Source organism: Apostichopus japonicus, chromosome 4 (assembly GCF_037975245.1).
Source record: "Apostichopus japonicus isolate 1M-3 chromosome 4, ASM3797524v1, whole genome shotgun sequence".
NCBI classification, from domain to species: domain Eukaryota; kingdom Metazoa; phylum Echinodermata; class Holothuroidea; order Aspidochirotida; family Stichopodidae; genus Apostichopus; species Apostichopus japonicus.
The window spans coordinates 17,045,232-17,070,710 of record NC_092564.1 but is presented as its reverse complement, the minus strand read 5'-3'; the positions used below and the strand labels follow the sequence as shown (position 1 = coordinate 17,070,710).

Sequence of the window (25,479 nt, the reverse complement as noted above, 5' to 3'; positions counted from 1 at the left end):
GTAATGTACACGATGGCATGCGGTGTAATAACCGATGCATGCCTATATGATATGTACATTGCCATGTTGAACGTTTTGGTTATATTTTTCGGGCAAGTCGTTTCAGCCCCCCCCCCCCCCCCCACCAATCAAATTGGGCTCCTACGCCTATGCTTTGAACCAGTTTCTTTCAATATCCATTTGGATTTTTGTTGTGAAGATTCTTCATGAAGTTTTCTGCTCCATGTCGAAAATGGTGAAAAAAACGGTGACAAGCCAGAAAAGATTGATTACAGCTTCATACCGAATTCTTTATTGCAAATTAGGCTAGTTTAGATTGACCCACCTGCGATGAAAGAGTGCTTAGTATGTAGACAAAGCATTTTTTTTAAAGTTAGAACCTATTGTTCTATATATTAAATGATTGCAGCCAATTGTGACATGAAGCAGAGAAGCAAATAACATAGTGCGAAAGAGAGAAGTAATTTAAACTATTATGAAACAATGCAGTTTGTCCTCATAGAGTTCTTGAAAACGAAAACGTTTTACCTCTATAACCAAAAATAAGTTTGCCCTTCCACTCACTGTATGATCTTTTCGCAGTTCCCTGTCCTACAACCCCTTACCCCCCCCCCCCCCGGCTCCCCGTCAACCCATACAGGAAAGAAAAAGAGAGTTTAAAAGAAGAAAATGTAGAAAGGTTGAAAAGTGTGTACAATTGCACCGATCCATACCCGATTATGAATACACAATTAAATTTTACATATATATCATTTTCATTCTGCTTCTTTCTGAAACTGTTTAACTTAACTAAACTTCTTATTATTACGCAGTGATATTTTGCCTTTGCAAACTCCATATATTCATGAGCAATATGAAAACATATTTTGCATATGTTAACCAGATTTATGCTTTGTGAAGGGGAGACGGAAAAGGAGCAAATAAGTTTGTTGTCGAAGACGGTGAACGCGGAGGAATATCTCCGACACTGAGAACTCTAGGAGGGTTTACTTTCATTTGTTTGTTCAAGCCGTTTGACAGAGTGATGACGTCACTAGATGGCAAAGACGACGCGGATGACATGATGGTCCCTGCAGGGGGAAGCGTCGCCGCTAGAAATGATGGCGGAGCTGACGTTGTATTTAGTGGTCCTAATGCCTTTGCAAACTCCATATATTCATGAGCAATATGAAAACATATTTTGCATATGTTAACCAGATTTATGCTTTGTGAAGGGGAGACGGAAAAGGAGCAAATAAGTTTGTTGTCGAAGACGGTGAACGCGGAGGAATATCTCCGACACTGAGAACTCTAGGAGGGTTTACTTTCATTTGTTTGTTCAAGCCGTTTGACAGAGTGATGACGTCACTAGATGGCAAAGACGACGCGGATGACATGATGGTCCCTGCAGGGGGAAGCGTCGCCGCTAGAAATGATGGCGGAGCTGACGTTGTATTTAGTGGTCCTAATGCAGGACCCATTGGACCGAGAGGGCCAAACCAGGGCGGAAAGAAATGAGAACCCCAAAGACCGTGTCGATTAGCTATCTTCAGACGTGCCATCATTTGTTTCTTCCATTTTGTTCTGCAAGGAATAGTAAACAAAATATATATGATTAATTAACAGGAATACATAGAATAAATAATTTTATCCCTTGCCCACATAATAAAACAACTATTTTTTATTATTATTATTTAAGCGAAATTAGATATTATTGAGTGTGTGATGTTGCGGTTGTCTTCACTCATATACTTCCTCCTCTGCCTCGTAAAAATGTAAACATCTTAGAGAAATCACCTAAACCAAATATAAATAAAAGGCAAAAACTTAATTTCGGTTTGTTTTCCGCTTTCTTAACAAACGAACTCGCATATGAAAACAAACAAAAAGTTTTACCTTCACCAATATCAATCTGATTGCGTAACAGTAACCAAAATTCCATAATCACGGACAATTTCCCGCGCGATTAAAATTTTATACAATATATAACTGTGAAATAGAGCCGTTTCGAAATGTTAAATCGAAGCGAATATCTACAAGCAATATTTTCCATACATTTCTTTCTTCTTCCTCTTATTCTTCTTTGTTTTCTATTACATTTTCTTTTCTTTCCAACTATAGAAGGAAGTCAATACTCTTGAAAGAGAAATTTAATCCAAGTAATAACTTCATTCTCCTATATGGTATTTGCTATAGGTGACAAAATCACGTGCTAATAAATTTTCCTTTTTTGACAATTTTCGCGCCATTTTTTTCCTTCTTATGAAACGCTTAATATCGTCTGACTACGCCAGAGGATTATAGACAGGAAGACGTTTCTTCATCGATTTAAACTGTTTCAATTATCTCCTAACCAGAGGCCGAACAAGCTGCCTAACTTCCTAAATCAATAGTGTTCTCAGCTAATTTACTTAATCGTAGAACCTTATGTCCCTCTTCGCGTTCCAAGGATTGCTAAGGGGAAAACGCTATTTCATTCCGTCATTGCAGTTTGTTTTTACTTGCATGTAATCGTTTCCCTTAATTAGATAACCTCAGAAATACCATCAAAAGGTATCGATCCAAACTTTGCCGCAGAAAAGATCTTTTTTTTTTATCTTTTTTTTTTTTATCTTTGCGGTTCAAGGGACTTATTTTCTTGTTCCTAGTTGAGATTTGGAATTATTATTTGAAAATAGTTAATTGACAGGTGAAAGGCGCGCTCGCGTGCGCACGTTGGAATGGTTTTTAACTCGTGTGTAACGAAGCGTGCGTTAGGTGTTTGCGTGGCAAAATATTACATAAGATTAAATGTTAACAGTCAATTCGGCGAAGGGGTTAACCGCTTCCGCCGACAAGAGATTCTTCCGCAACGAAAAAAAAGTAAAAACAATTGACTGTGTGCATCTGAGATTAGTACTGGGAGAAAGGAAAGATTGGTATAGTGAGGGCGTCCGGCAAGTTATCGAAACTGCCCTAGAGCCGGTGAAAACGAAGAACTGGCGCCAAAACCATCGATCCATTTCAAGAAACTATATTAACCCCAAAAGATGAGGTCGACCCAGGGCCGCTTACAAACAAATTGAATTTTCTTCAAACATTCTAATTGACCACTTTTGCCACAGGATATTCTGCTAAATCTATATCTTGAAAGAACCACGCAGAAAGCAATTAACGAATTAACATATTTGATCAACAAATGATTTTGCCAAATTTCTTGTTGTATATTCATTGGCATTGGTCAGCGTTAATTACATATTCATAAATCATTAAAGATGACATCAATGCTTCGTGCGTTTTTGCAAATTGAAGCCCCGGGAAATTTAAAGAAAGCGCGTTATCAAAGGTTCTTCTCGGCTAATAAAATGTTCAAGAAGTTGTGTCGCAAGAACGAAACTTTTTTTTTTTTTTTTTTTTTTAGTGGAACGGACGTATCAATGCTAAAAATTCTGAAATTAATTTATGCAAATAATGAATATTTATTAGTTCTGAAAATATTTCTTTGTTGCCAAAGTAGCTCACACTGATTTACTCGCATGCAGACTAAGTTTCCTTTTAACTCAAACACATTAAGGGCCGTGTGTAATTAAATCCACACAGTTAGCCTGTAAAATAAAACTAAATGTCTTTTGGCTTGGTATTTCGTGAAATATCGTTACATTTAATTTAATAATTCGTTTATGGAGTAAAGTAAATGGAGGTGGGTGGAGGGACGTGGCGGGCTGGGACGGGACGGGACGGGACCGTGCGGGGGACCGGATGGGGAAGGAATCCCGTATGTGAGGTAATAACACCCAAAACACTATTTTTCGATATATATATATTCAACAGGTGCCAATGCACAGTCAATATCAACGTATGCTACAATCATTTAACGTTGCTGTTTCGCTTTAATGGGATGAAAAGAAAAAGTTGAAACGATGCCTATGTTAATCAGTTATCGTTTTAAAATAAATGTCAGTCCCTATGCGGTGAGACACTTTCCCACTCTACCCTCACCCCAACCCCAACTCCCACTCTCCTCGCCCCAACCCCCACTCCCCTCACCCCACCCCCACTCCATCATCCCCACCAACACCCTCCTAAGGTGAAGGTGATCCCGAACCGCATTTTATTGATTGATAGTAAAACTGAAGTAATTAGTACGGGATTTAGGGAGGGCCATCGGGCAGCTCCCCCCCCCCTCCCCCAAATGTAGGACCCCAAAATATTTGTTAACATTATTAATTGCCGTTCTATATAAAGATGAGCGATGCGAAATACAACGGTATTCTCATAATATTCTGAATACACGAGATGTATTTACGTGATATTCAAGTTATACTGTGAAAAACACCCAAACATGGGCATATTACACATTGGTAACACATGGGCGTAACGCATAACACATTGGTAACACATGGGCGTAACATATAACACATTGGTAACACATGGGCGTAACGCATAACACATTGGTGATTACACAGCAGTTATGCCTATAAACGGATCGCAGTTTAAATAGTATACTGTGAGGTTATAATCATGATTATGGAATTTAGGTATCTCTTACAGTTTTTGTTGTTCGATATATGTCGTTTTATATTACTTTTGATTATTAATAAGTTATGCTGAAAGGGCCCTCACATTTCGCCCGCCACTCCCTGCCAGCACCTCCACCCCTCGCCCTCCCCCACCCCCCTCACAAGATCAATCCCGCCCTTGTAAGAACTGGAACAAGTATAGAATCACCTTTGAATATGATAAATAATTATTCGATGATTGAAAAAAAACATATCTAGGCCTTAATATGATCAAAATGTCTCCCTGTGTTCTAGATCACTTTGCCCTATCTTAATATTCCCTTCGGTGTCAATTAGAGAAGGAAAAAAACGTTTTCGGAATGAAAACATTATTGCAGTTTGCGGTTTGTTTCTAAAAACAAGTGTGTGTATATTTTCTGTTGCTTCTCTTATCTCTTACAGCTTTTTCCTCTATTGTTATCTTCAACTATTGTTTACAATTCTTTGTTCTTTCACAAAGGTTCCTTTATATTCTTATTGTCATATGTGTGTATTATTAAATGACAAACTTGTTGTAAGACTTTGTCATTAAAGCGTGTTCACTTGTTATTAAAATATTTTAGCAGTCAAACATTCTATAGGAATATCTTCTTTTCTTGTTTTCCGTCAATCATTATTAATCCGTGAAAACACTTCGGTTATTTTAAATATATAAGATGAAAAACTATCACATTACATCGGCCTACTTTCGAAATTATCCGTCTGATAATTTCTTGCCTTTTTCTATGAAGATAGTCCAGAGGAAATGTGGGTATTTGACTTATGAAATTGGGACATACATACTATAATCATTCTGCTAAAATTTGCATACAATTGATTCTTACAATGCGTTTTCGACTGCATCTATGACATCACACCTGTTTGCTTGAAGTTCACATAATGTTCATAATGTTGTTATCTCAAAAACGATACATTAAATGCAATTTAGAGTATGTTTCTCTTCATCAGCCAACAAAAACAACAACAAAAAAATCCGCTGAAACTATCTTTTTACCTCTTTTAAAATATTTTCAGTTATTTTTACATCATCTTTTCTTGATTTGTCTTAACGAGAATTTTTTTTTTTAATTATCCAATGGTATTAAGAATTTTTATTCTTTTATGATGCAAGACGCAAAAAAAGAGTTGGTCACAGAAATAGGGTACTTTAATATCAAGAGATGGAATTTCATGGTTTTGCAATAAGGTAAATTGTTTTAAATACAGCCGTTCTTGAGCGAAATCTCAAATTCACATTTATTAATTATTACTTGTTATTATTTGTCAAATAATCAATAACAAGCATTTCTTTAAAATACTTTTCACTACTTTGGTGTCTGCCAATAAAACTTAGTTTTTATAACAAGGAACCGTTCGTCATTTCACATCTTCCTGTTTTCTGCTACTTTTCTCAGCTTTTTTTTGGGGACAAATTAAATTAATCAAAGAATATCAAAGAAGGAACAAACAATTCCAGTTCTCTTGATGCAGCTATATAGACTATTTCACTTTAGTTAAGACTCACTTGGAGCAGATAATCTTTCTAATTTTTCCACTTTTCCACTTAACGTAAAATAGTAACCCCCTAACTGCACCCCTTTCGTTGAATATATATACACGTCATTGCAAAACTTCTCTCCCCCTTCTGGATACGCCTAAAACTAGCCAATTTCCAAAGCAAATATGGCCTGAAAGAAACATTATGTGATGGGGCCACTCTCGGTAGATTACTCTGCGCATGCCCGTAGGCGAATCCATTCTTTAAATATTTTGTTGTTGTTATTCAGTTTGTTCCCATCTTAAAGCAAAGAGGGTTTCGTTACATTCTACCGAAGGTTGAGAAACACAGATTTTTTTTTATATTATTATTTTTTTATTATTATTATTTTTTTCCGTTTAACGATCATTCTCTATATACATCTGTTACTATTCGTAGTAACAATAATACTTAAGTGATCATTAGGCAAATTATACCTGCGTAAGAACTTTTATTATTATTGTTATTATTATTTTTGTTGTTAATATTGTTGTTGTTGTTATTATTATTGTTGTTGTTATTATTATTGTTGTTGTTATTATTGTTATTATTATTATTACTATTACTATTATTATTATTATTATTATTATTATTATTATTATTATTATTATTATTATTATTATTATTGCTTTCATTTTTTTCTCAAATACCCGCCAGGATTGGTGATAGGCATTTATAACTAATCATATGCAAATATTTTCTTGTTTAATACTCTCAACCCAGACGGACGATCGACGTGAGTTTATAACCGTCCCCTTTGCCTGAAGGGTTTACATAAGAAATGTATTGATTGAATTAAATAAAAGTAGGTGAAATAAAGGGAAAATGCTTTTAAATATTTTTTTAATGCAATTATTGAATATGTTTTTGTCTATAGTTTCATCAGATTGGTCCGGAGGGATATCTTGTCCTTCACCGGATGCGTCACAACAACTTCAAAAGAACAAAAAACAAAAGCTCATAAAGAATTTTAATTAAACAATGAGTAATGCTAAAGAGGTCATTGATAGTGTAAGTTGTATGAACCGTGAACGATTATCGTGAAAATATTCTGTTGTGTATCTTTGACTTGCTTTAAGGTTAAATGACAAATTCTGAACTTCAAATTAGTTTGTGTTTTTTGGCTATCATTTTATCAACTGGATCTTGCGATTTCGCCCCCAATTTCTCATAGTTTTCAATCAAAACAGCGCTACGAAATACCTAATGAATTTTTCTATAATCAAATTCTTGATACACAAGAAAAGAAACAATGTTCCATCTAGTCAACTTGGAAAGGGAAAGGAGTCATATTTTGAAGTAACTTCTGAAGACGACATATCCAAATATAACTCTGACGTCACGCTGGTCATGACGTCATGCTGGTTAACACTGCAATATCCAGTTTCTTTTCTTTTTGCCGATCTTCATCAAAGCAAAGCAAAGAGTTGAAACTGTATCATTCGATGCTACCAACTTCAATCTGTTCAAAGTCATTAATTTTTCATTTGTTCTTTTTGTTTCGTTGCTAGATCAAATCAGGCGAAATATGCTGGATAACTATGTTAACGACCTTTGTTTCATAAATACAAATTAACATCAATGATTATTTAAAATGCATCTCATTTCTCATATAAAATGTAATATTTTCCCATCTTGTCACGGGAGGGTTTCATGTCTTGCGCCCCGCGGATTTAGTACAAATTTTCACTGCGGTCCGCAAGATCATTTCATGCGCACATGACTAAAGTTAGATCCTCACAACTTTGAACACTTTTAGGATGTTTAGCAAACTTGCATGCAAGCATGTTTTAAGGCTGCATGCAAACTCTCTGTAACAGACAATACACATTGTAATCAGTAAAGAACGATATATATATATATATATATATATATATATATATATATATATATATATATATATAAATTAATTTAAGATAAGTTAGGCTTCCAAAAGAACTTAAGCTACCGAAAGGAACAATATAAAGAGAATAGACAGACAAGTACTATAGATATTGCGGACATAATGTATGATCATTATGATTAATGTACTGCATTAATATCTACTATGAACTATTACCCTACTTCATCTGTTCACTTAACAATGTCAGCTGGCCAATCAAAACACTTGCGTCCCATCATCTCTCTTTTACTGACTGACAGACGGACAGACAGACAGGCAAACAATCCGCATCTTAATTGATATTCATAGCCATAATTATTCGATAAAATATTTTAATTAAATTGCCGCTCGTATTGAAACGTTTGAAATAAATACCAAAGTACTCTTCAGTTTTTTATGATTTTATCGCTGTCCACACACTCGAGATATGATCCTTAATACTTCACGTTAACTACTAGTAGCCACTCCAACGTTTCCCAGCCGCACTCTTCCATTAATCAACATGTCTAACAAGCTTTGTTATAATTATTATTAATGGTTTTATTGTTCACGTGTAGTTCATCCATTTTCGGTAGATTTTGTGTTTTTTAATTATCATGTCGTCCCGCAAGGTGATAATTACACAACCCAGTGACCAGTGAAATATGGAAAATGAGCTAGAACGTTATAGTCGGAATAGCAATCGGTAAACTAAAAATTATAGTTCGATTCTAATCATTTCAAAATATTACAGAGGACCGAAAGATTTGGAAGATTGCAGAAAAACTTATTTTGGAATTTGGTACATCCCCTCCTTCACGCAATCTTGGTATCTCCGGATAATCCCCTTCTCCTTGTCCCCTCCCTTGACCAGAGAGATATTCTGCTATATTTGGTTTCCCAAGATGACATTGGTACCCTGGTTGTGCGAAAGTGCTAATGCTTTGTTGATATTTTCAGAGTGCTTCCGGTGAATTGAGGAATATGGCTGGGGTAGGGGTAGGGGGGGGGCTCAAGGTGAAGGATATGGGAGAGTAGGAGGTATTCAGCTATAGAAAATATCTGAGCGTCGTTACACTTATGGTACGACGGAAAATGGTTAATTAAATTTACCTTCTGTTTTGGAACCATGTCTTGATTTGCGTCTCAGTGAGATTGAGGGCTAAACTTAATTCCAGTCGTTTACTGACGCTTAGATATTTATCGGCTTTAAACTCCTCTTCCAGCCGTTCGAGTTGTTTTGATGAGTAGGCTTGTCTGGGTTTCCTATCGACACCGGGTTTTCTTGGCCTACGGCCGACTGGTTTAGGTCCTGCCAATAAAAAGAGAGTAGAATTAATTAATGAGCATTATTTAAGCATTAATGGGTATTAATTTTCAATTCACGACCAAACTCGATCTTCTCCCTACCCCGAATCTCCATTGATATGATGGCGTGTTGCTCTCTTCTAATTCACACCCTCTGTGTACAAAATAAATATACTGCAGCCTAGGTCCAATAATGTCATAGTCGGGTAGATTTCTTGATTTTAAACTTCCTAACACCCATCGACCTCCCTCCCCCTGTCCCAACATCCATCCTTCCATGTTTAGTTCTACCATATTTCCATCTTCATCCCGATTCCTGAAAGCTAATTTAAATCTTCATGTTGTGTCATTTTAGATTCATATTGGCTCACGACAAATATATATATATATATATATATATATATATATATATATATATATATATATATATATATATATATATATATATATATATATATATATGTATAGTTGAGAATTGATCATATCTCATTATAATACTATAGCTGGCACGTAGAGAACTCCTTAACTCTTTCTCCATCATTTCACGACATTTCATGACATCTTATCGACATACGGTTTGTAGATTCTATCGATAAACAAAATACCATTTTTAAGTTAAGTACATTTCCCATTCAAGGGTTTTTCAGGCACCATCGCGCACCAAGAATGCGGTATTGATATTATAAATACTTAATGAAGGGAAGACAAACACCGTGTTATGGGACCAAACAGCTACCGTCTGTACTATGTACATGTCATTTTAACGCTTCGGTTGACCCAATAATCGAATTACTTCCACCGGCAAAAAAAAAAAAAAAAAATCCGAAAACGAAATGTCAAAGACGCGCTAATTTCAGCTTTGGTAATCTCGTTTTCTATGTTATTCTTTTCTCTTATTGCTTATTGTTTGCATGAAGTATTTTCAAGTTATGTCACACAAATTATCGGGCTAAAACAGTACAAACAAAATAATAATTTTGAAAACCAAAAAAGTAATAAATAATTTTGTTCTTTTAAACCGAGGTAGACAGTTTTTTTTTTTTTTAATTTCTAACTTTGAGTAGTTTCGACAGTTGCATTCATCAAGGGAAGGCCGTTCATCAAACATAAATTATCGCGCTACATTAGTTAAGGTAAACCACGTAACATTTCGAGTGTACATTAAGGATTTACGAATTAGCATCAATTCACTTGGAAAGTTCGTTTATAATGATAAGGTATATACCGTACCCACAATTAGAGTAGAATACGTTAGCCTGAAAGGTTAACCATTGTCGGCAATGAAATATATATATATATATATATATATATATATATATATATATATATATATATATATATATATATATATATATATATATATATGCCCCCTCTCTATCCTTTTCAAATTAAGCTTACATTCCATCACCTCGTCATTGCGAAGAGAATTAATGTCTAGCCTTATTTTTACATGGTAAGTACAACTTCCGCCCAGAGTTTTTAAATGCAAATTAAGGTACGCCGACTTCATTTGATGTGCAATATATGTGTAGGTTTATATCAATTAGTTTTGTATGGTAGTTTTATAGGCATAATAGTGCGACACACAAAAATAGGCTATATAAGGTTATATATCAAAATTGACGTTATTCGATATAAAAGTAACAATGGGATTGGAAACTGAGAATTTTCAATGTTTAACCCTTTACTAATCCCTTGTTTATCACTCTAACATAGTAATCGTTTGAATGACAATGTGTTGTTGTTTGGATAACACTCTTCAGGCGTTAAATTTGCAACTCGGAAACACAGCGCGCTTGAAAGGACGGAGATACTGTGTTTCAATCAGCGGGCTACCTTGAAAGTGACACACGGGGTGCTAGCCTACCCCCCTTCAACGGGGTATTGACAGCCTGTTATGTTGATTTAAGTGCCTTCATGTTACAATCATCGCCAAATAACAATACTTGTCTCATATCGATTGTGGCAGGGCTCTTCATCGGTGTATCTAGAGGAGACATTTCCATTGTTTGACAACAATATGAGGGGCTACGGCCTCTCAAGTGAAGTGTTACAATGATGTATGACACCTGAAAACGATAAGCAAAGGCAGACGATAAAAGAGATTTGATACAGCCAATCAATAACCTGTTACTCAGTAAAAAAAAATTAACTCTGCGCATGCTCAGACTGTCGTCTGGACTTTAACAAGATAATCCCCACCCACCACTCTCTTGTTTACAACGGATTATGAAATAGACAATGAAAATTGACTTTTATTGATTTAGTACAAATGAAGGATGATAAGATATATAATTGAACGAACCTTACACGGTCTTAACATGGTCAACTTTAAATGAGCTTTTGCACTATAGACACTGACCGCATATGAACATGCGAATAATGCATTGCGCAGTATATACCACATTATAACATTCACATATGCTTGAATACACATAGGACCTACCGGTATAACTTTCAACAGTATTAACGAAGAACGTTCCATTTCTTTAACCTTAAAAAAGTTTTGATGGGTGAGGGTCTTATGGTATACGTACTGAAATGATGGCCATACTTTTGTAAAACTGAAATATTATAAAAATGTACGCCTATTAACTTATGATGTATGTATTTTAGATCCTCCTGCAAGCAGGAACTCGCGAAGAAGCCTCATTGGCTTATCAAAGCCGCAAGCTGACCGAAGTCAGTCTCTAGTAGATTCGTATTTAACGTCCATGATTATGAATTGTCAATTGTCGACAACTCTGTAACTGGACGACATACATTAATTTTGGAGTGACTCGAATCGGGGACCTTATGATTGGAAGGCACCGGTGTTAACCACTGAGCTAACACTCCACAAATGTATTGCAATAGGTAGAGGACTGAAATAATGCACGCTAGAAATGGTGAAAGGGGGTTATTTTTGTCCAGCCAAGGAAGGGTATTGGGAGAACGATGGGTGGAGTTATAAACGAATTCACTCGGTTTCATTTTCGCTCAAAAATAATTAATGACATTTTCAATCACTTTAAAAATTGAAATTTCCGAGTGCTTGACCTTTATGAATTAAAACTGTTTGGGAATCACATTTGACTAGATCGAATGCATCATTTATGTTTGTTTTACCCTAACATCAACTCCCGTTAAGGAAACGGATGAGTATGGTAACCATGGTTGGACAAATCTCTTAAAGAAACTTATGCTCTTCCTTCCCTCAACTCCCTCCCCTTCCTTTCTTTTCCGATTTGTACGCCATGTTTAGACTTGGCAAGTATAATTGGAAATACAAGAGATACAAACCCACCGCCATATATTTGATACAGATTATAACCTAGGTGAACAACTTCTCCAAGCAGCTAAGGAACTCTTGTTCCTTGGCAAATATTACAGGTTGAATATTCATTCACACACAAGGCTGAACGACTTGGACAAGTCTAAACATGACATCATTGAGCCGCATCGACTTCATATTTTATGCCTTGCTTTGCTATATATATATATATATATATATATATATATATATACATATATATATATATTTTTCTGAACTTCGAAGGAGATTACAATGGTAACAGATTAGCGTAGAATGGGTTCCAATCATATATACATGCTATCTCAAGTCCACCCCCCCCCAATCCCCCCCGCCTTCCCACCCACCGCCGTCACCCTTTCCCTTCTCTTCCCCACTGCGGCTCCTGACAAAACTTATACATAAGTTTAAATGAAATTAACATATTATAACAAATATAAATCAGTATAATGTAAACTGTATTGGGATAAAAGCAAGTACACGAAACTTCGTTTTTGAGACACAGAAAAAGTATCAAAAGTATCTAAAGTAAAAGTAAACAAGAAGGCCTTATTCAAGTTTTAAAAGAAAAACATCAAAGAGGCATTTCGAGGATCTTTCCGCCACCAAATTTTAGGTCATATGCCCCACGTTAATACTAGAAATTGAACATGTAAAGAGATATTACGAAATTTAATAGAACAAGGTGATTAGGAATAGAAACATATCAATCAATGAAAACTCAGTAATATTTTTTTTTTTTGTGTTGTACATGGGTCGTTCTATATGGTGTTTAGGGGGTACAAATTGTGACCATTTTGGCGTTCAATGATGTAATAGGTTCCATTGTAGTTCAGTTTGACATTATATGTGTTATCGTGGAATTATTGACTTCATTATTAAACTCCACCAAACAGGGCAACTTTGTTAGGGTAGAAAGCTTTAAATATATATATAGAAAATAAAGGTAATATATATTAAGTGAATTTTTGGCCAAACATATAGATAATGTGTTACGTGTGTAACGTGGACACGAAAAAAAGGGAAAGGGTGGGGGGGGGGTGGAGAAATAAAAGACAGCAATTCGCAGGAAACCGTATGCAGGTCTGTGAATAGTTTTATACTTATATGTGTTACCCCCCCCCCTTATCCCGTACAACAACATGTACACTATGATTCATACCCGGATACAGGTCTGTTTTATTATATTTTTACAACTGTCCAAAAACATAGAATCTATATACCTAAGCGGAATTACTAAATCACAATTCTGCTGAAAACAGATAATCATGTTCCTTTCCTCAAAAGTTGGGGCCAAATAAAATTATCAAACCTCTGGCAAAATGGTCCAGAATAGGGAAGTTAAAGAAGTTAAGAAACATTTTGCCGATTGTCATCAGTACTACACCCCACCCCCCTCCTCCACCACCCCACCCCGGTCACCTCCCCACCTCAATTACAAAGGAAACATTCAACACTTAAGTATTGTACATACTTTACTATAATCGTCAATATTGCTGCAAAATGTAAATGATCCAGGTCTCGTAGAGAATTCCCCACTATGGGGCTGGGGTGGGAGTTGGGGAGGGAGGGACGTTAATGATTCTACAGCACTTTGACCATAAAGGTGAGCATTTGAAGTGTTTCCATATAGCATATCATGGGACAATAACTGATTCATACTCAAATCCTTGACACGTGAGGTTTTGGGTGGGCTCGGGTAGTTTGGGTAAGGCAGTCGGCTCATGCGGAGGCAGGGGGGAGGGGCTGTAAATAGGGGAAAGTGAATGCCCCTTATCTCCAACTATGAGTTAAAGAATAAATTTCGCCAGTGGCGTAGGAAGGTACTTTTGAGTGGGGGGCTGAAGACTGATGGCCGGCCTGGGGGAGGGGTCCAAGGGGAGGGGGTGTCCCCTCCCCTTTGGAATTTTTTGCATTTCCAGGTGGCCTCAGATGCAATTTGGTGCAATATAGCACACTTCAACACCCACTCCTTTTTGTAAACTTAATTTTGTATTTTCACCTGGCCTTAGATGCAATTTGGTGCTCCAAATGAGATTTTTTTCTCATTTGGAAATGAAAAAGGGGTTTTCTGACTTGCGGAGCGGGGGGGGGGGCGGAATGATACTTCCGCCCCTCCAAATTTTTCCCCCCGGTTCCTACGCCCTTGAATTTCGCTTACGTGGTTTGAAATTTCTTTTGAACCGTACATTTCTAATTTCTGTCTTGGCTTCTTCTTTTTTTCTTATTTCTTTTTGTTGTATTATTACCGAAAGTGCAATGAATTAAAAGTTCATAAATAACCTAAGAGAACTAAAGGCGATCAAAATCCGAGCAAGAGTAAAAGGGTTAATCAATAAAACGAAGCAAATTACTTGAATTATGTTTTCTTCTTTGAAGACATCATCTACAATAACCTCCCGGCTATCTTACATCCTCTTCAATAATCTTAAAGATGATGAGAGAAGATATTGGGATACTTCATGTTTATGGGAGGTTGTAAAATTTGGGCTTTTGGTTCAAAGGGGGGGAACAAAACGCTCTTATTTGAATGTATATTATATAAAAGGACATGTAAATTATAGCTCTCCATAAAAAAGAAGTAAATAAACTTAATTAGTTTATGAACAGAAATAAAAGAAAACCCGAAGATATAATTTAATGTGGAAAGTGATCACTGATCAACAAATTTTGAAAACAAAATTAATATCAGACATCTATATTTAGTTGTAACTTTTGCAATGAAATTAATGCTGAATTACGATAACCCATTTATTAATTAAATTTACATATTGTGAGAGAAGAAGGGAATGAGACGACGCAACTTATCCAAACAGTCACTTTATCGAAAGGAATGACTTATATCTTTGTCGTTTTTATCTGAAATTAAAGTGTTTTGCCATCCAAAATGGAACGAAAAACGGATATGCGAGGAACGTCGAATAACCATCACAGAGAAGATTCTGACTCGGTTTTTATTTTATTTTAATGTGTTAGGGGCAATATCGAAAATTTGGGATATAACAGAAATATCTGTCATTTCGCTAAATATTTCGATTTTGTTTTTGAAATCTAATTTAAGCGGTGTCATATTGTTATTCTGTCAAATTACGCTTACAAAGTGGAGGGTGGCGGGGCGGAGGGGCTTTTTCCAATACACTTATTATTTATTATCATTTGTTTTGTTTAATTGCATTTCATCAAATGAAGTATATAAACATATAACAAACTTGATGGGATATCTCGAATAAGTAATAAAATTTGATCGATTAAAAAGAAAAACAGAATTCCATTTTTATTAGGCTTATTTTAACTACTTTCAATTTTTCGATGCTTACTTCCGCACACACATGATTTGTTTAATTACGGAATTTTCAGAAGTGAACTTTTCTTGAAACTTTCCATAAAGCAAACATGGTTCAAAATTAATGGGCGATACACTTGTATGTATTGTCAGATTTTTAATTTTATTTACTCTGTTTCAAACCGTAGTATACGGTCCCTATGAATGAAGCGGATAGAGCAAATGTCCTTAGAGTCTTAGACCCCCCCCCCCTACCCCTAGCCCACCCCATCCACATGATCTTCTCCCACTACCGACAAAGCACACAAGCACAACAATACAATAAATCAATATACCATGAATCCATATACCATGACAAGATAACTTAATAGAGTTGGACTTCTTACCTTGAACAAGTGGGCGTGGCAATCCGAAGGGGCTTGAGCACCAGGGGGACCATGCGTGGGCCACATTGGGTGGTGTGAGGGGTGAAGACGGCTGAATTTGAGTGAACCCGGGTGGTACTAACCAATGACTGTCGGCGATAGGAATTCCTGCGGATTCTCGAATCGCAGTTGGTTTTAAAATGGCTGCCATATCGTTCCGAACCTGTTTCAAAGTTTCTGCCGAGTGTCTCACCGAGTTTAAACTGCTCTTGTGATTATTGTTAAAGTCGACATTGTCCGAAGTTTGTTCGAAAATTGTAGAAGTGAGATGCGACTTGGATCCTTCGCCTAATATGTTCTGGATGGAGAAAGAGTTATTTTTATAGCCGGGCTCGTCGGGTGAGGATATCGGAGAGCTACCGTCAGAAGATGGAGAATCCGGTAAATCGTAATCTGACGACACTTTTGATGGATCAATGAAATGAGTTGATCCCAACTGTGCATTTATCTCTGACCGGGATCGCGGATCCATTACTCCCATGGATGATCCTTCTGCTAATGATTCCGTTTGATCAGTCCCTCGTTGGGTAGATTTATCCATTTTTAAGAAAGAACACAGCAAAAAAAATGCAATTTATCACGTATTTTTTAAAACGAACTTTTTTCTTTTTATCTTATTCTGTGAGTTACTTTTGCTGATAAAAGTTGATTCCCGTGAACAAAATAATCCTCACATAATTCAGCTTTTTAATCGACGTTTAGATAAAATTCACGAAGCTTATAATTAGAAATAAGAAGAAGGAAACAGCTTCGAACTTTAGAAAACGTTTAACTTTAAAGACTGAAAAAAAAGCTTGGATCGTTCTTGTTTGCTCTTTTAAGGACGATATTTTGCTCAGGTTTCCTGCAGAGGTATCCCCATAAAAACTTGTCAGGAAATTTCAGATTGCATATTGGCACCTGTTACTGCCTACCACACTCTTTTAAAAATTGCACACGGGCTAATAAAGTGAGCCAAGCCAACGCGCCTGCGCAGAGTGAATCGACCTGGCTTTTTGATAGTCCATAAGCTACACGCTACAATGAAGCTAGAAATTTGTGAATAAAAATCGATAGGAGAACCCTTTGGCAAGGAATTAAGAAGCGATGCTCCCAATCTCCTCTCGTGTGAAACAGCTTTTGGAGTATTTACTCTAAGAATTAACTCCGATCCATCACCTTAAAGTTGCGATAACGTTATGTTTGGGTTAATGATACTTGGTTTTTAATGTTGTATAAAACATAGTTTGTAGTACATTAGTCAATAGGTATCGTAACTAGTGACATGTGGACACCAATTAGAGTAACCAGTCTAAACGACAATCATTTCCGCATGCAGGTATGAAAAGATTAGTATGGATATATATATATATATATATATATATATATATATATTCTTCTCTGTCTTATACAAAGTAAGTGTTTAAGTTACTTTAAACGAAAGTTTCTGCATATAAATACTGTTCCATGTGAGGTTCAAAGTCGAAAGGTTGGGGGCAGGGGGGAGGCAAGACAACTCGAGGACTGGTCTAATACTCTCCAGGCTGCGTGAGTAACAATCCCCTGACTGAACCGTTTCTCCCGACTGAAGATGGGAAGTGAGGGAGGGGGCATTCCATCACCCCTTCCTACTACACGTCTTTTCGCACGCCGATATAGGACTATATATTGCGAACGTTGGTTCCACTTTGTTGTACGATGAATCACAATGTTCTATGACGTGTCCTGTTAGTAGTATAATTTCACCCAGTTGGGACAATTTGTTTTTTCATACTTTACTTTCCGATGTCCTGCTTCAATTATGCACTCACATTGACAGTATGAACAGAATGAATATCCTGTTTCTATCAGCAAAAGGGTAGGAACTATTTGTACTATCAGTACGAGCGCTTTGAAGCATGATATGGGAGTATCGAGTGGTATTAGCATCATATTTAAATTGTCCCAATTGACTAGTAATTTACAGTCATTTACACATGCATGCAATGTATGCGGCTTTGAATTTTATCATCAGCTTAAAGTAAGTTCCTCATCCCGTTATAGGGATAGGTGGATAGAAAAAAATATATATGGATAGGTAGAGAAGGTTAGAGAGACAGGGTCGAAGAATACAAATACCGAAATACAAATACCGAAATACAAATACCGAAATACAAATACCGAAGAAAACAAATACAAATACAAATACCGAAGAATACAAATACTGCAAAAATATCTTATAGTGTCTCTCGCTCCCTTCGTTATTCTCTCTTTCTGGGGTCAGCTTTTCGGAACGAGGCTGCACCTTTAAGCCTGACTATGAAATCAACTTGAAGACACACCGCGGAATTTGAAAGTTAGCAATAATCAATAATCAATTTAAAATTAGTCTATTACAAATATCTCATTAGAAACTAACTTATGAGACTTTGAAAATGGACATAAGATGATATAAAATTCATATTCCCAACTTTCTCAAAAGTTAAAAAAAAAAACATAAATAAATAAATAAAATGGGAAGAAATTGAAAAGTCGAAAATAATATAATAACCTAAAAATAAAATAATAAATGAAATCAATTAAACTCTGTATTTCTTTCATTTTAATTTCTATAAATTGACTTTTACAATGATGCAAGATGCTCGACAAACTTAGTAGGCCTTCCATTTTTTTTTTGCGGTCGCTTTTTTTCTGTAACACGCATCTATATAGTATTTAACGTATATAATATATATAGAGAGAGCTGTTGCACCAACTCATACAGGCATTTGGATTAAGTTCCTTTTTAATTAAATAAAGCCTTCGGGTTTTGTTTTGTTTTGACATGTTTCCATTTTGCTTTCCATATCTCCATTAACTTTATTTATCTTTCATGAAAATGAGTGACTCTATATGTAACGTACTCATGTAAGTTATAGGAACCATTGGAAAATGAAAACAAGAATTTGAACAAAATACTAATACGGCGAATATGCACATCTAGGACAACTACTTTTTTTCTTTACTTTTTAACGGAAACCCAAATTGTGTATAATAGGGGCCCGCGACATATTAAACTTGATCGGTTATATCTTATGTTGTAGGTATAGCCATATAGTATTACCGAGCAGGGAAACGTATTTGTCCAAAGGCGAAGGAAACCATCGATTTTCAAATACAACTCTCTTGTCAGGAGAAGCGCAGATTTTAATGAGCTTTGCTTATTGAATAGCTACCAGCGATACTACAGATATCATTGCAATGGTAAAAACTTAATTATCACTAAATATATGCAAATCGTGCACTTTTAACGCAACTAATGGCGAGTTAAGAGACACGGGTAAAACATTTAAAACACATTGATAGTTTTACAAGGGCGCCAAAGTGTTGGCCCGGGGGGTATTCAATGTGCATATGTGAACTCCATGTACAATTTAGCATCGATAAGTGATCTTAATCCATGTATATCAAGCGCCACCTGCCGTAAACGTGCAACTTACACGACGGTTGTTTGCTGCCACCTATCAGAAAACGGACATCTGGTTTGATGTCAAATTGCGGATTACTTCAGGACGAAACTACCTCAATGAGTAAACGTTTTTGATCAGTGTATTCATATGCTTAACCGGAAAGAGGATTGAGGACAGGGGGAGAGGGAGGGGAACTGGGGCACTATTTTGAAGGGGGAAGCGCACCGCTTGATGGGCATGAGGGGCAACTGGGGCACCATTTTGAAGGGCGATGCACACCGCACGATGGGCAATGTTATGTTATCAGGAGTCTATGCCTCAGTGGGAATATAACATTATATGAGGTGTTGCAAGAGGGGTCATCATAAACAATATAAAAGTAATCCATAGTTAACGTTTTGGACTGATAGCAAAATTGTTAATATTCATCAGACCAAGTGTGTTTAGGAAAGTGAAACAGAGATATCATTTTGAGGTCACTATAACTTATCGGTTAGTGTTATTGATTGCATTTAAATTTAGACTGAATTGATAGTCTAATTATGGCCGCTCAGAATGCACCAATTAACGTCTAAACATTTGATTTTTTTTCTGGGCGAGGACCGCCCCCCACTCCCACATATCCCCTACATGGGAATCGGCTTCTATAGACCCCGAGGGTCACTCCCCCTCCTTAATCTTGGATCCTCCTCTGGCACTTCCATAAAGGTTCATGACCCCAAATAAATCAGTCAGGGGGAATTAAAATCCCCCCCCCCCCCATCTCCACATTTGATATCCTTGTTCACGTCACTAGCCTGTGTATTACCGAACACTGTATGTATTTCACGTTCAATGGGTCAAGGTGGTTAATGTAACGGAAGAAAGTTGTTTTGTGGCATCCTCGATACCCTTGCAAACCAGTCCCCACCCCTCCCCACCTATTCCCACCCATCCCCACCCATCCCCTCACCTATCCCCAACCATCCCCACCCATGCATGCCCTGCTTAAATGGGCTTATTAAGCACACGGTTGCAGTGAATCAGTATATGGGAACATGCGGGAATGATATACGTATAAACTAAACGCGACCAAGTACCACGCGGAGCTACATTTTCGTATATCTGCAAAACTCTTTTCTTTTTTTCTTTCATCAAACCAAATATCTAAGTTTGTTTTTTCGTTCATATTTCTTGTATCAACACTATATATCGCACTGGCAAAATATCGGACACAAAGTGGTTGAGAATAAAGAAGGTGTGGGATGGGGGTCTGTGTGGGACGTTTGGCGTGCAAGAGTAAAGAGGGATTTAGCTGGGAGCAGTATAAATATCATGCTTCTACCATATGAAGGCTGAGGAACTGTTCATACTGTCAGTTAGAGTACTTTATAGTATGATATAAGAGGACGGTGCAGAATGGTTATTATAGCATTGCAAAAATATCATTAAAATGGCAAGTTGATTGCATGAATTAATTTGTTATAGCATATATATTTGTTATATATACTGTGTATATATATATATACACAGTATATATATATATATATTAATAATTATATAAATATAAGTATATATTTATATATATATATATATATATATATATATATATATATATATATATATGTATATATACACACATATACATATATATAAATATATATATATATATATATATATATATATATATATATATATCGTACATTAATTAAGATCAACACACCAGAAGATCTGTCATACCACTTGCTACATATTCATTATATATAAATATATATATATATATATATATATATATATATATATAAATACAGTTACCTTAAAAAGTAAAAAAAAATACACTAGCTCTTTGTAGTAACAAAATACCACGGGAAATGTTGGTGTTAAATTGTAGCCAAGCGAAAATAATTGTTCATTTTAAAAATCTCATTAAGTTGTTTCGATTTGTTTATTCAACTTATTTTCTCTTGTCCGTGAAATTGAAGGTTAAACCACACATTGTGGCCACCTGATTCAATATGCCAAGTCTCTCTGGTTTTTTATATATATATTTTTTTATATTCTGTTAAACCGTTTGGGCGAAAACACATTCTCCCGGCATATACCGTCTGATGGATCAGCTTTTTGGCGGGAAAAGAATTAGAGAGGAAAGATAATTTTCCTTTATTGATTTGAAACTTGCACAGAGGTGCCGTCTAAATGGTGGAAATGGACTATTTTGCGTCGCTTTGCAAATACATCATTGTTAGCACGTATAGTTGTTACCACTGATCAAATTCTTGACTTGAGCAAACATACAACTTTCCCCCGTTCGCTTTGTTTATTTAATTAATTTGTCACTTGAGCGAGCCAAAGGTTTCGACTGATTTTTTTTTTAAGCGAGACATCATCACTACCGGCCCGGCATTGATGTATTAGAACTCATTCAAGCTGGCCAAAGGTTTTTTTTATAATATATAAAGAGAAGAAAATATAGGGCTTATACGTGGAATAAAAAAAAACAGCGAATCGGATCGTAAAAGGAAAAGAGCATACAGCTCTTTTTTTATTTATCTATTTATTTATTTTTTTTATCTGATATGAGACTATATACATGGAAGATAAAGATTAATGCAATAAGGAAGATTAAACACTTCACTGGCTTCAAGGATGCTTGGTTTCTTATCTTGTTCTCTGCGATAACTTGATATGAGAATTAGGCACACGATCAGGAGGATCCTAAATGGCGCGAAACAGAACTTATGTCATGTTGTGTAAAGTGCTTCAAAATAGGTAGGTAAAGCATCCACTGCCGTCTGACGTCATGCAGGAAGAGAGTTTCGGCGGAAAATAAAACTACAATGGATCTTTAACAAAATAAGCATGGCTGTACTCAAGCTCTTTAAGTATTTTTATTATTATTATTATTTTTCAAATCTGATCAGTGATCATGTGAAGGGAATAATTAAGGTTAGATTCCCTCTGATACCTGGGAAGGGGAGGAGGTGGGGAACGGAGGGGGGGGGGGTAAGGGTAACGGCCCGGATGCATTGTATTTGGTGTTTTTATAATATATATCCTATATTCAGTGCAGTTTTGCCATCCGGAATTCGGCGTATAGCCTACATCAGTATGTGCTGAATAATTAGTCATAATGGAATTATTCGAAACTTTAAAAAAACAAATTACACTTTCAGAGAACAGTAAAAGTAGTGATCATAAGTATTAGAAAACATGTGCATTAACGCAAGGAGAAAAAAAGGGAATTGTGGAATGCATAATTTCAGTGCGAAACAACTGAGGATGGAATATACATTATATAAAGTTATGGTGCCGGTCGTAATGAAAATATGAAACTATATGAAACAATTGGTCTCAGTTCATTAGACACACATTTCGAGTGCATCCAACGATATCAATGTAACTACGAAGACGTTCGTAATTTTTTCAAGATAAAAAATGGTCACATCCACAATGTCTGAATGTTTCCGTCGATATAAAGAAAGTCTCTTCAGAATTCGGTCCAGATGTCTAGGACTTACTATTATCTGATGTTTTGTAGACAAGTTATACAGGATTTATTTTTGACTAAACCCTAAGTCGAAGTAGAGACGTATACGAGTTTATCCCTATCCATCTCGGGAATGTAGTTGTTGTTATGAATCGTATCACGTATACGTTTTACACACGTGCTTACACACGTGCGTATGTTCCACGTACGTACTTTATATTAGACGTACGTACGTAATAGTTTCACACGTTATATATCTTACCTACGTAATAGTTTTACGTTTAATGGACGTGATATTTTAACGTGTACGTACTTATTATTATCACGTGCGTACGTATTCAAATTAGTTGCTTCATAGTTGCTCTAGAGCTTCATAGTTTTGAATGGCCAGGAATGAAGTTACTTTAAGGTAACTTTAAGGTAACTTTAAGGTTACTTTTAGGTAGAGAGATATTTAAACGTTGCATGCAGGGGAAGGTAATATACCACACGCATGAAGCGCGAATCATTTTATTTCTGACTTGTGCGTCATAGGCAGTGGCGTCGCCAAGGGGGGGGGGGACCAGGGGGGCACGTGCCCCCCTGGAAAACCTAGTGCCCCCCGAGTGCCCCCCGAGTGCCCCCCCCCATCTGAGATTTAGGTTGGTAAAAAAATATATATATATTTTGTTATATTCAACAGTAATTCGTATTTTCTTCAAATGAGCTGCGAAAATATGAAAAAGTTTTTCCTTGAATGTCGGGTATCGAAGTCGTAACCCGCGCCATCACAACAGGTGTCGATATTTACATTGAATGTGTCAGTGCTCACGCCATACCAGCGGATATACACGTCCGCTTCGCGAGCTACATGACTGTGAGAAGGGAGGGTACTGCAATATGTTGCCTTGGTCTGAGGTTGACAGGTTAGGAGCTGACGAAATGTGAGAATGTGAGGGTCCGCCGGCACCATACTTGCCTATATTTGTGGACCCATATAATAACTCTGTTGTGTAGGGGCTGCAGAAGTCATTTGAGGTCAGATGCTTGTAGGAACAAATGGCGAATGTTCACACCTGCATACTGAGCCATACTCGATGTGTGATCAAACTTTGGATTGCATGGTGAGATCCCTGATAGGAGCCAATAACGATGCTGGAACCTGTTACATCTTAATAGATAATGGGCGAAAACGAGAAGGACAAGAAAGGAGTCGGGGTCATGCACACATTAATTCAACAAATGTAGGTTCTATTGATAGGGTTAGGCATAATATCGACAGCATGTGGTTCATATCCTCTGCAAAATTCTGCGCCTTGTTAAAATCATTACCTCAAAAATAGCAATTTCTGGAGATATCTTCAGATCGAATTTAGCATCAAATGTGGCAGCATTTTGCATCCAGCCCATCCTCCGTATGCGTAAATTTTCCAAAGGGGAGGGGCAGTGGCGGCGGAACCGGGGGGCTTGGGGGGCTCAGCCCTCCCCCCTCAATGAAAAAGTTGAGGGGGCAAATGCATGATAAGCCCCTCAATATTTACCAAGGCTCCGAAATGTGCATCTGCCCATTTTTCAATGCATACTTGTCGATCTGTCCGATGCACACATATACTATATAGGTGTAATAATTTTAGTAAATGCTGGGGGCACGTCCCCTGGCTATAGACCACATTGTCACCCCAATCGCGTCTTCACGCCCGTGAAAAGTGGAAGCAGTGAGTGTGAGTACCGGTAAGCGCAACACAACTTCGTCTTAGACACTGGCGGATCCAAGGGGGGCCATGGCCCCCCCCCCCCCAAAGGTGAGCCCAAAAGTGTTTCCGAACATCCGCTAAATCATATGATTGGAAATTAAAAAAATCGAGAGGAATAGCAGTGGTAGTCTAGTCTAAACCTTTTCGTTTTCTGGTTTAAAATTAAATGCAGAGCTCCCAACTGACCCGCAATTCGCGGGAATTAGACCCGCATTCTAACACCCAAACCCGCTGACCCGCACAAGCGTCCGAAAAAAACGCATTGTAATTGTCAAGTATACATAAAAAAAATTGCATCAAATTTTGACTTAGCAACCATCATTTCTTTAGCATTTAGCATAATAGAGTATAAAACCTCCTTTACAGCATCATTTGAACCTCAAATTAGCCTATAATTCTTTTCAATTGGGGCGAGCAGCGAACATTTTCATGCCACGGGAAAGAATGAATTATCACCTACTATTCAATTTATTGATGCTACACACAAAAAAATGCATATTTCTCAGAAAATTGTGGGTGACAAAAGCCTTTCTAAGTGCCACCATTTTACATGTAGGCATCACCAGGATTCCAAAAAAATAAAAAGGGGAGGGGGACACCCCCTCCCCTTATACCCCTCCCCCATATCACTCTAATGCCACTTTGGCCCCTCCCAAACAAAGGCCCTGGAT

General features: G+C 36.8%; 1 protein-coding gene across 1 annotated transcript; it reads right to left on the bottom strand.

Annotated features, from left to right (window-relative positions):
- Positions 1-631: 631 nt before the first annotated feature.
- LOC139966019 (uncharacterized) lies at positions 632-17,105 on the bottom strand. Its single transcript, XM_071968659.1, has 3 exons — positions 16,164-17,105; positions 9,008-9,206; positions 632-1,563 (listed from the first exon to the last, which is right to left on the bottom strand). Exons 1-3 carry the CDS (start codon positions 16,741-16,743, stop codon positions 1,200-1,202), a joined length of 1,143 nt encoding a protein of 380 aa, XP_071824760.1. The 5' UTR covers positions 16,744-17,105; the 3' UTR covers positions 632-1,199.
- Positions 17,106-25,479: the final 8,374 nt, after the last annotated feature.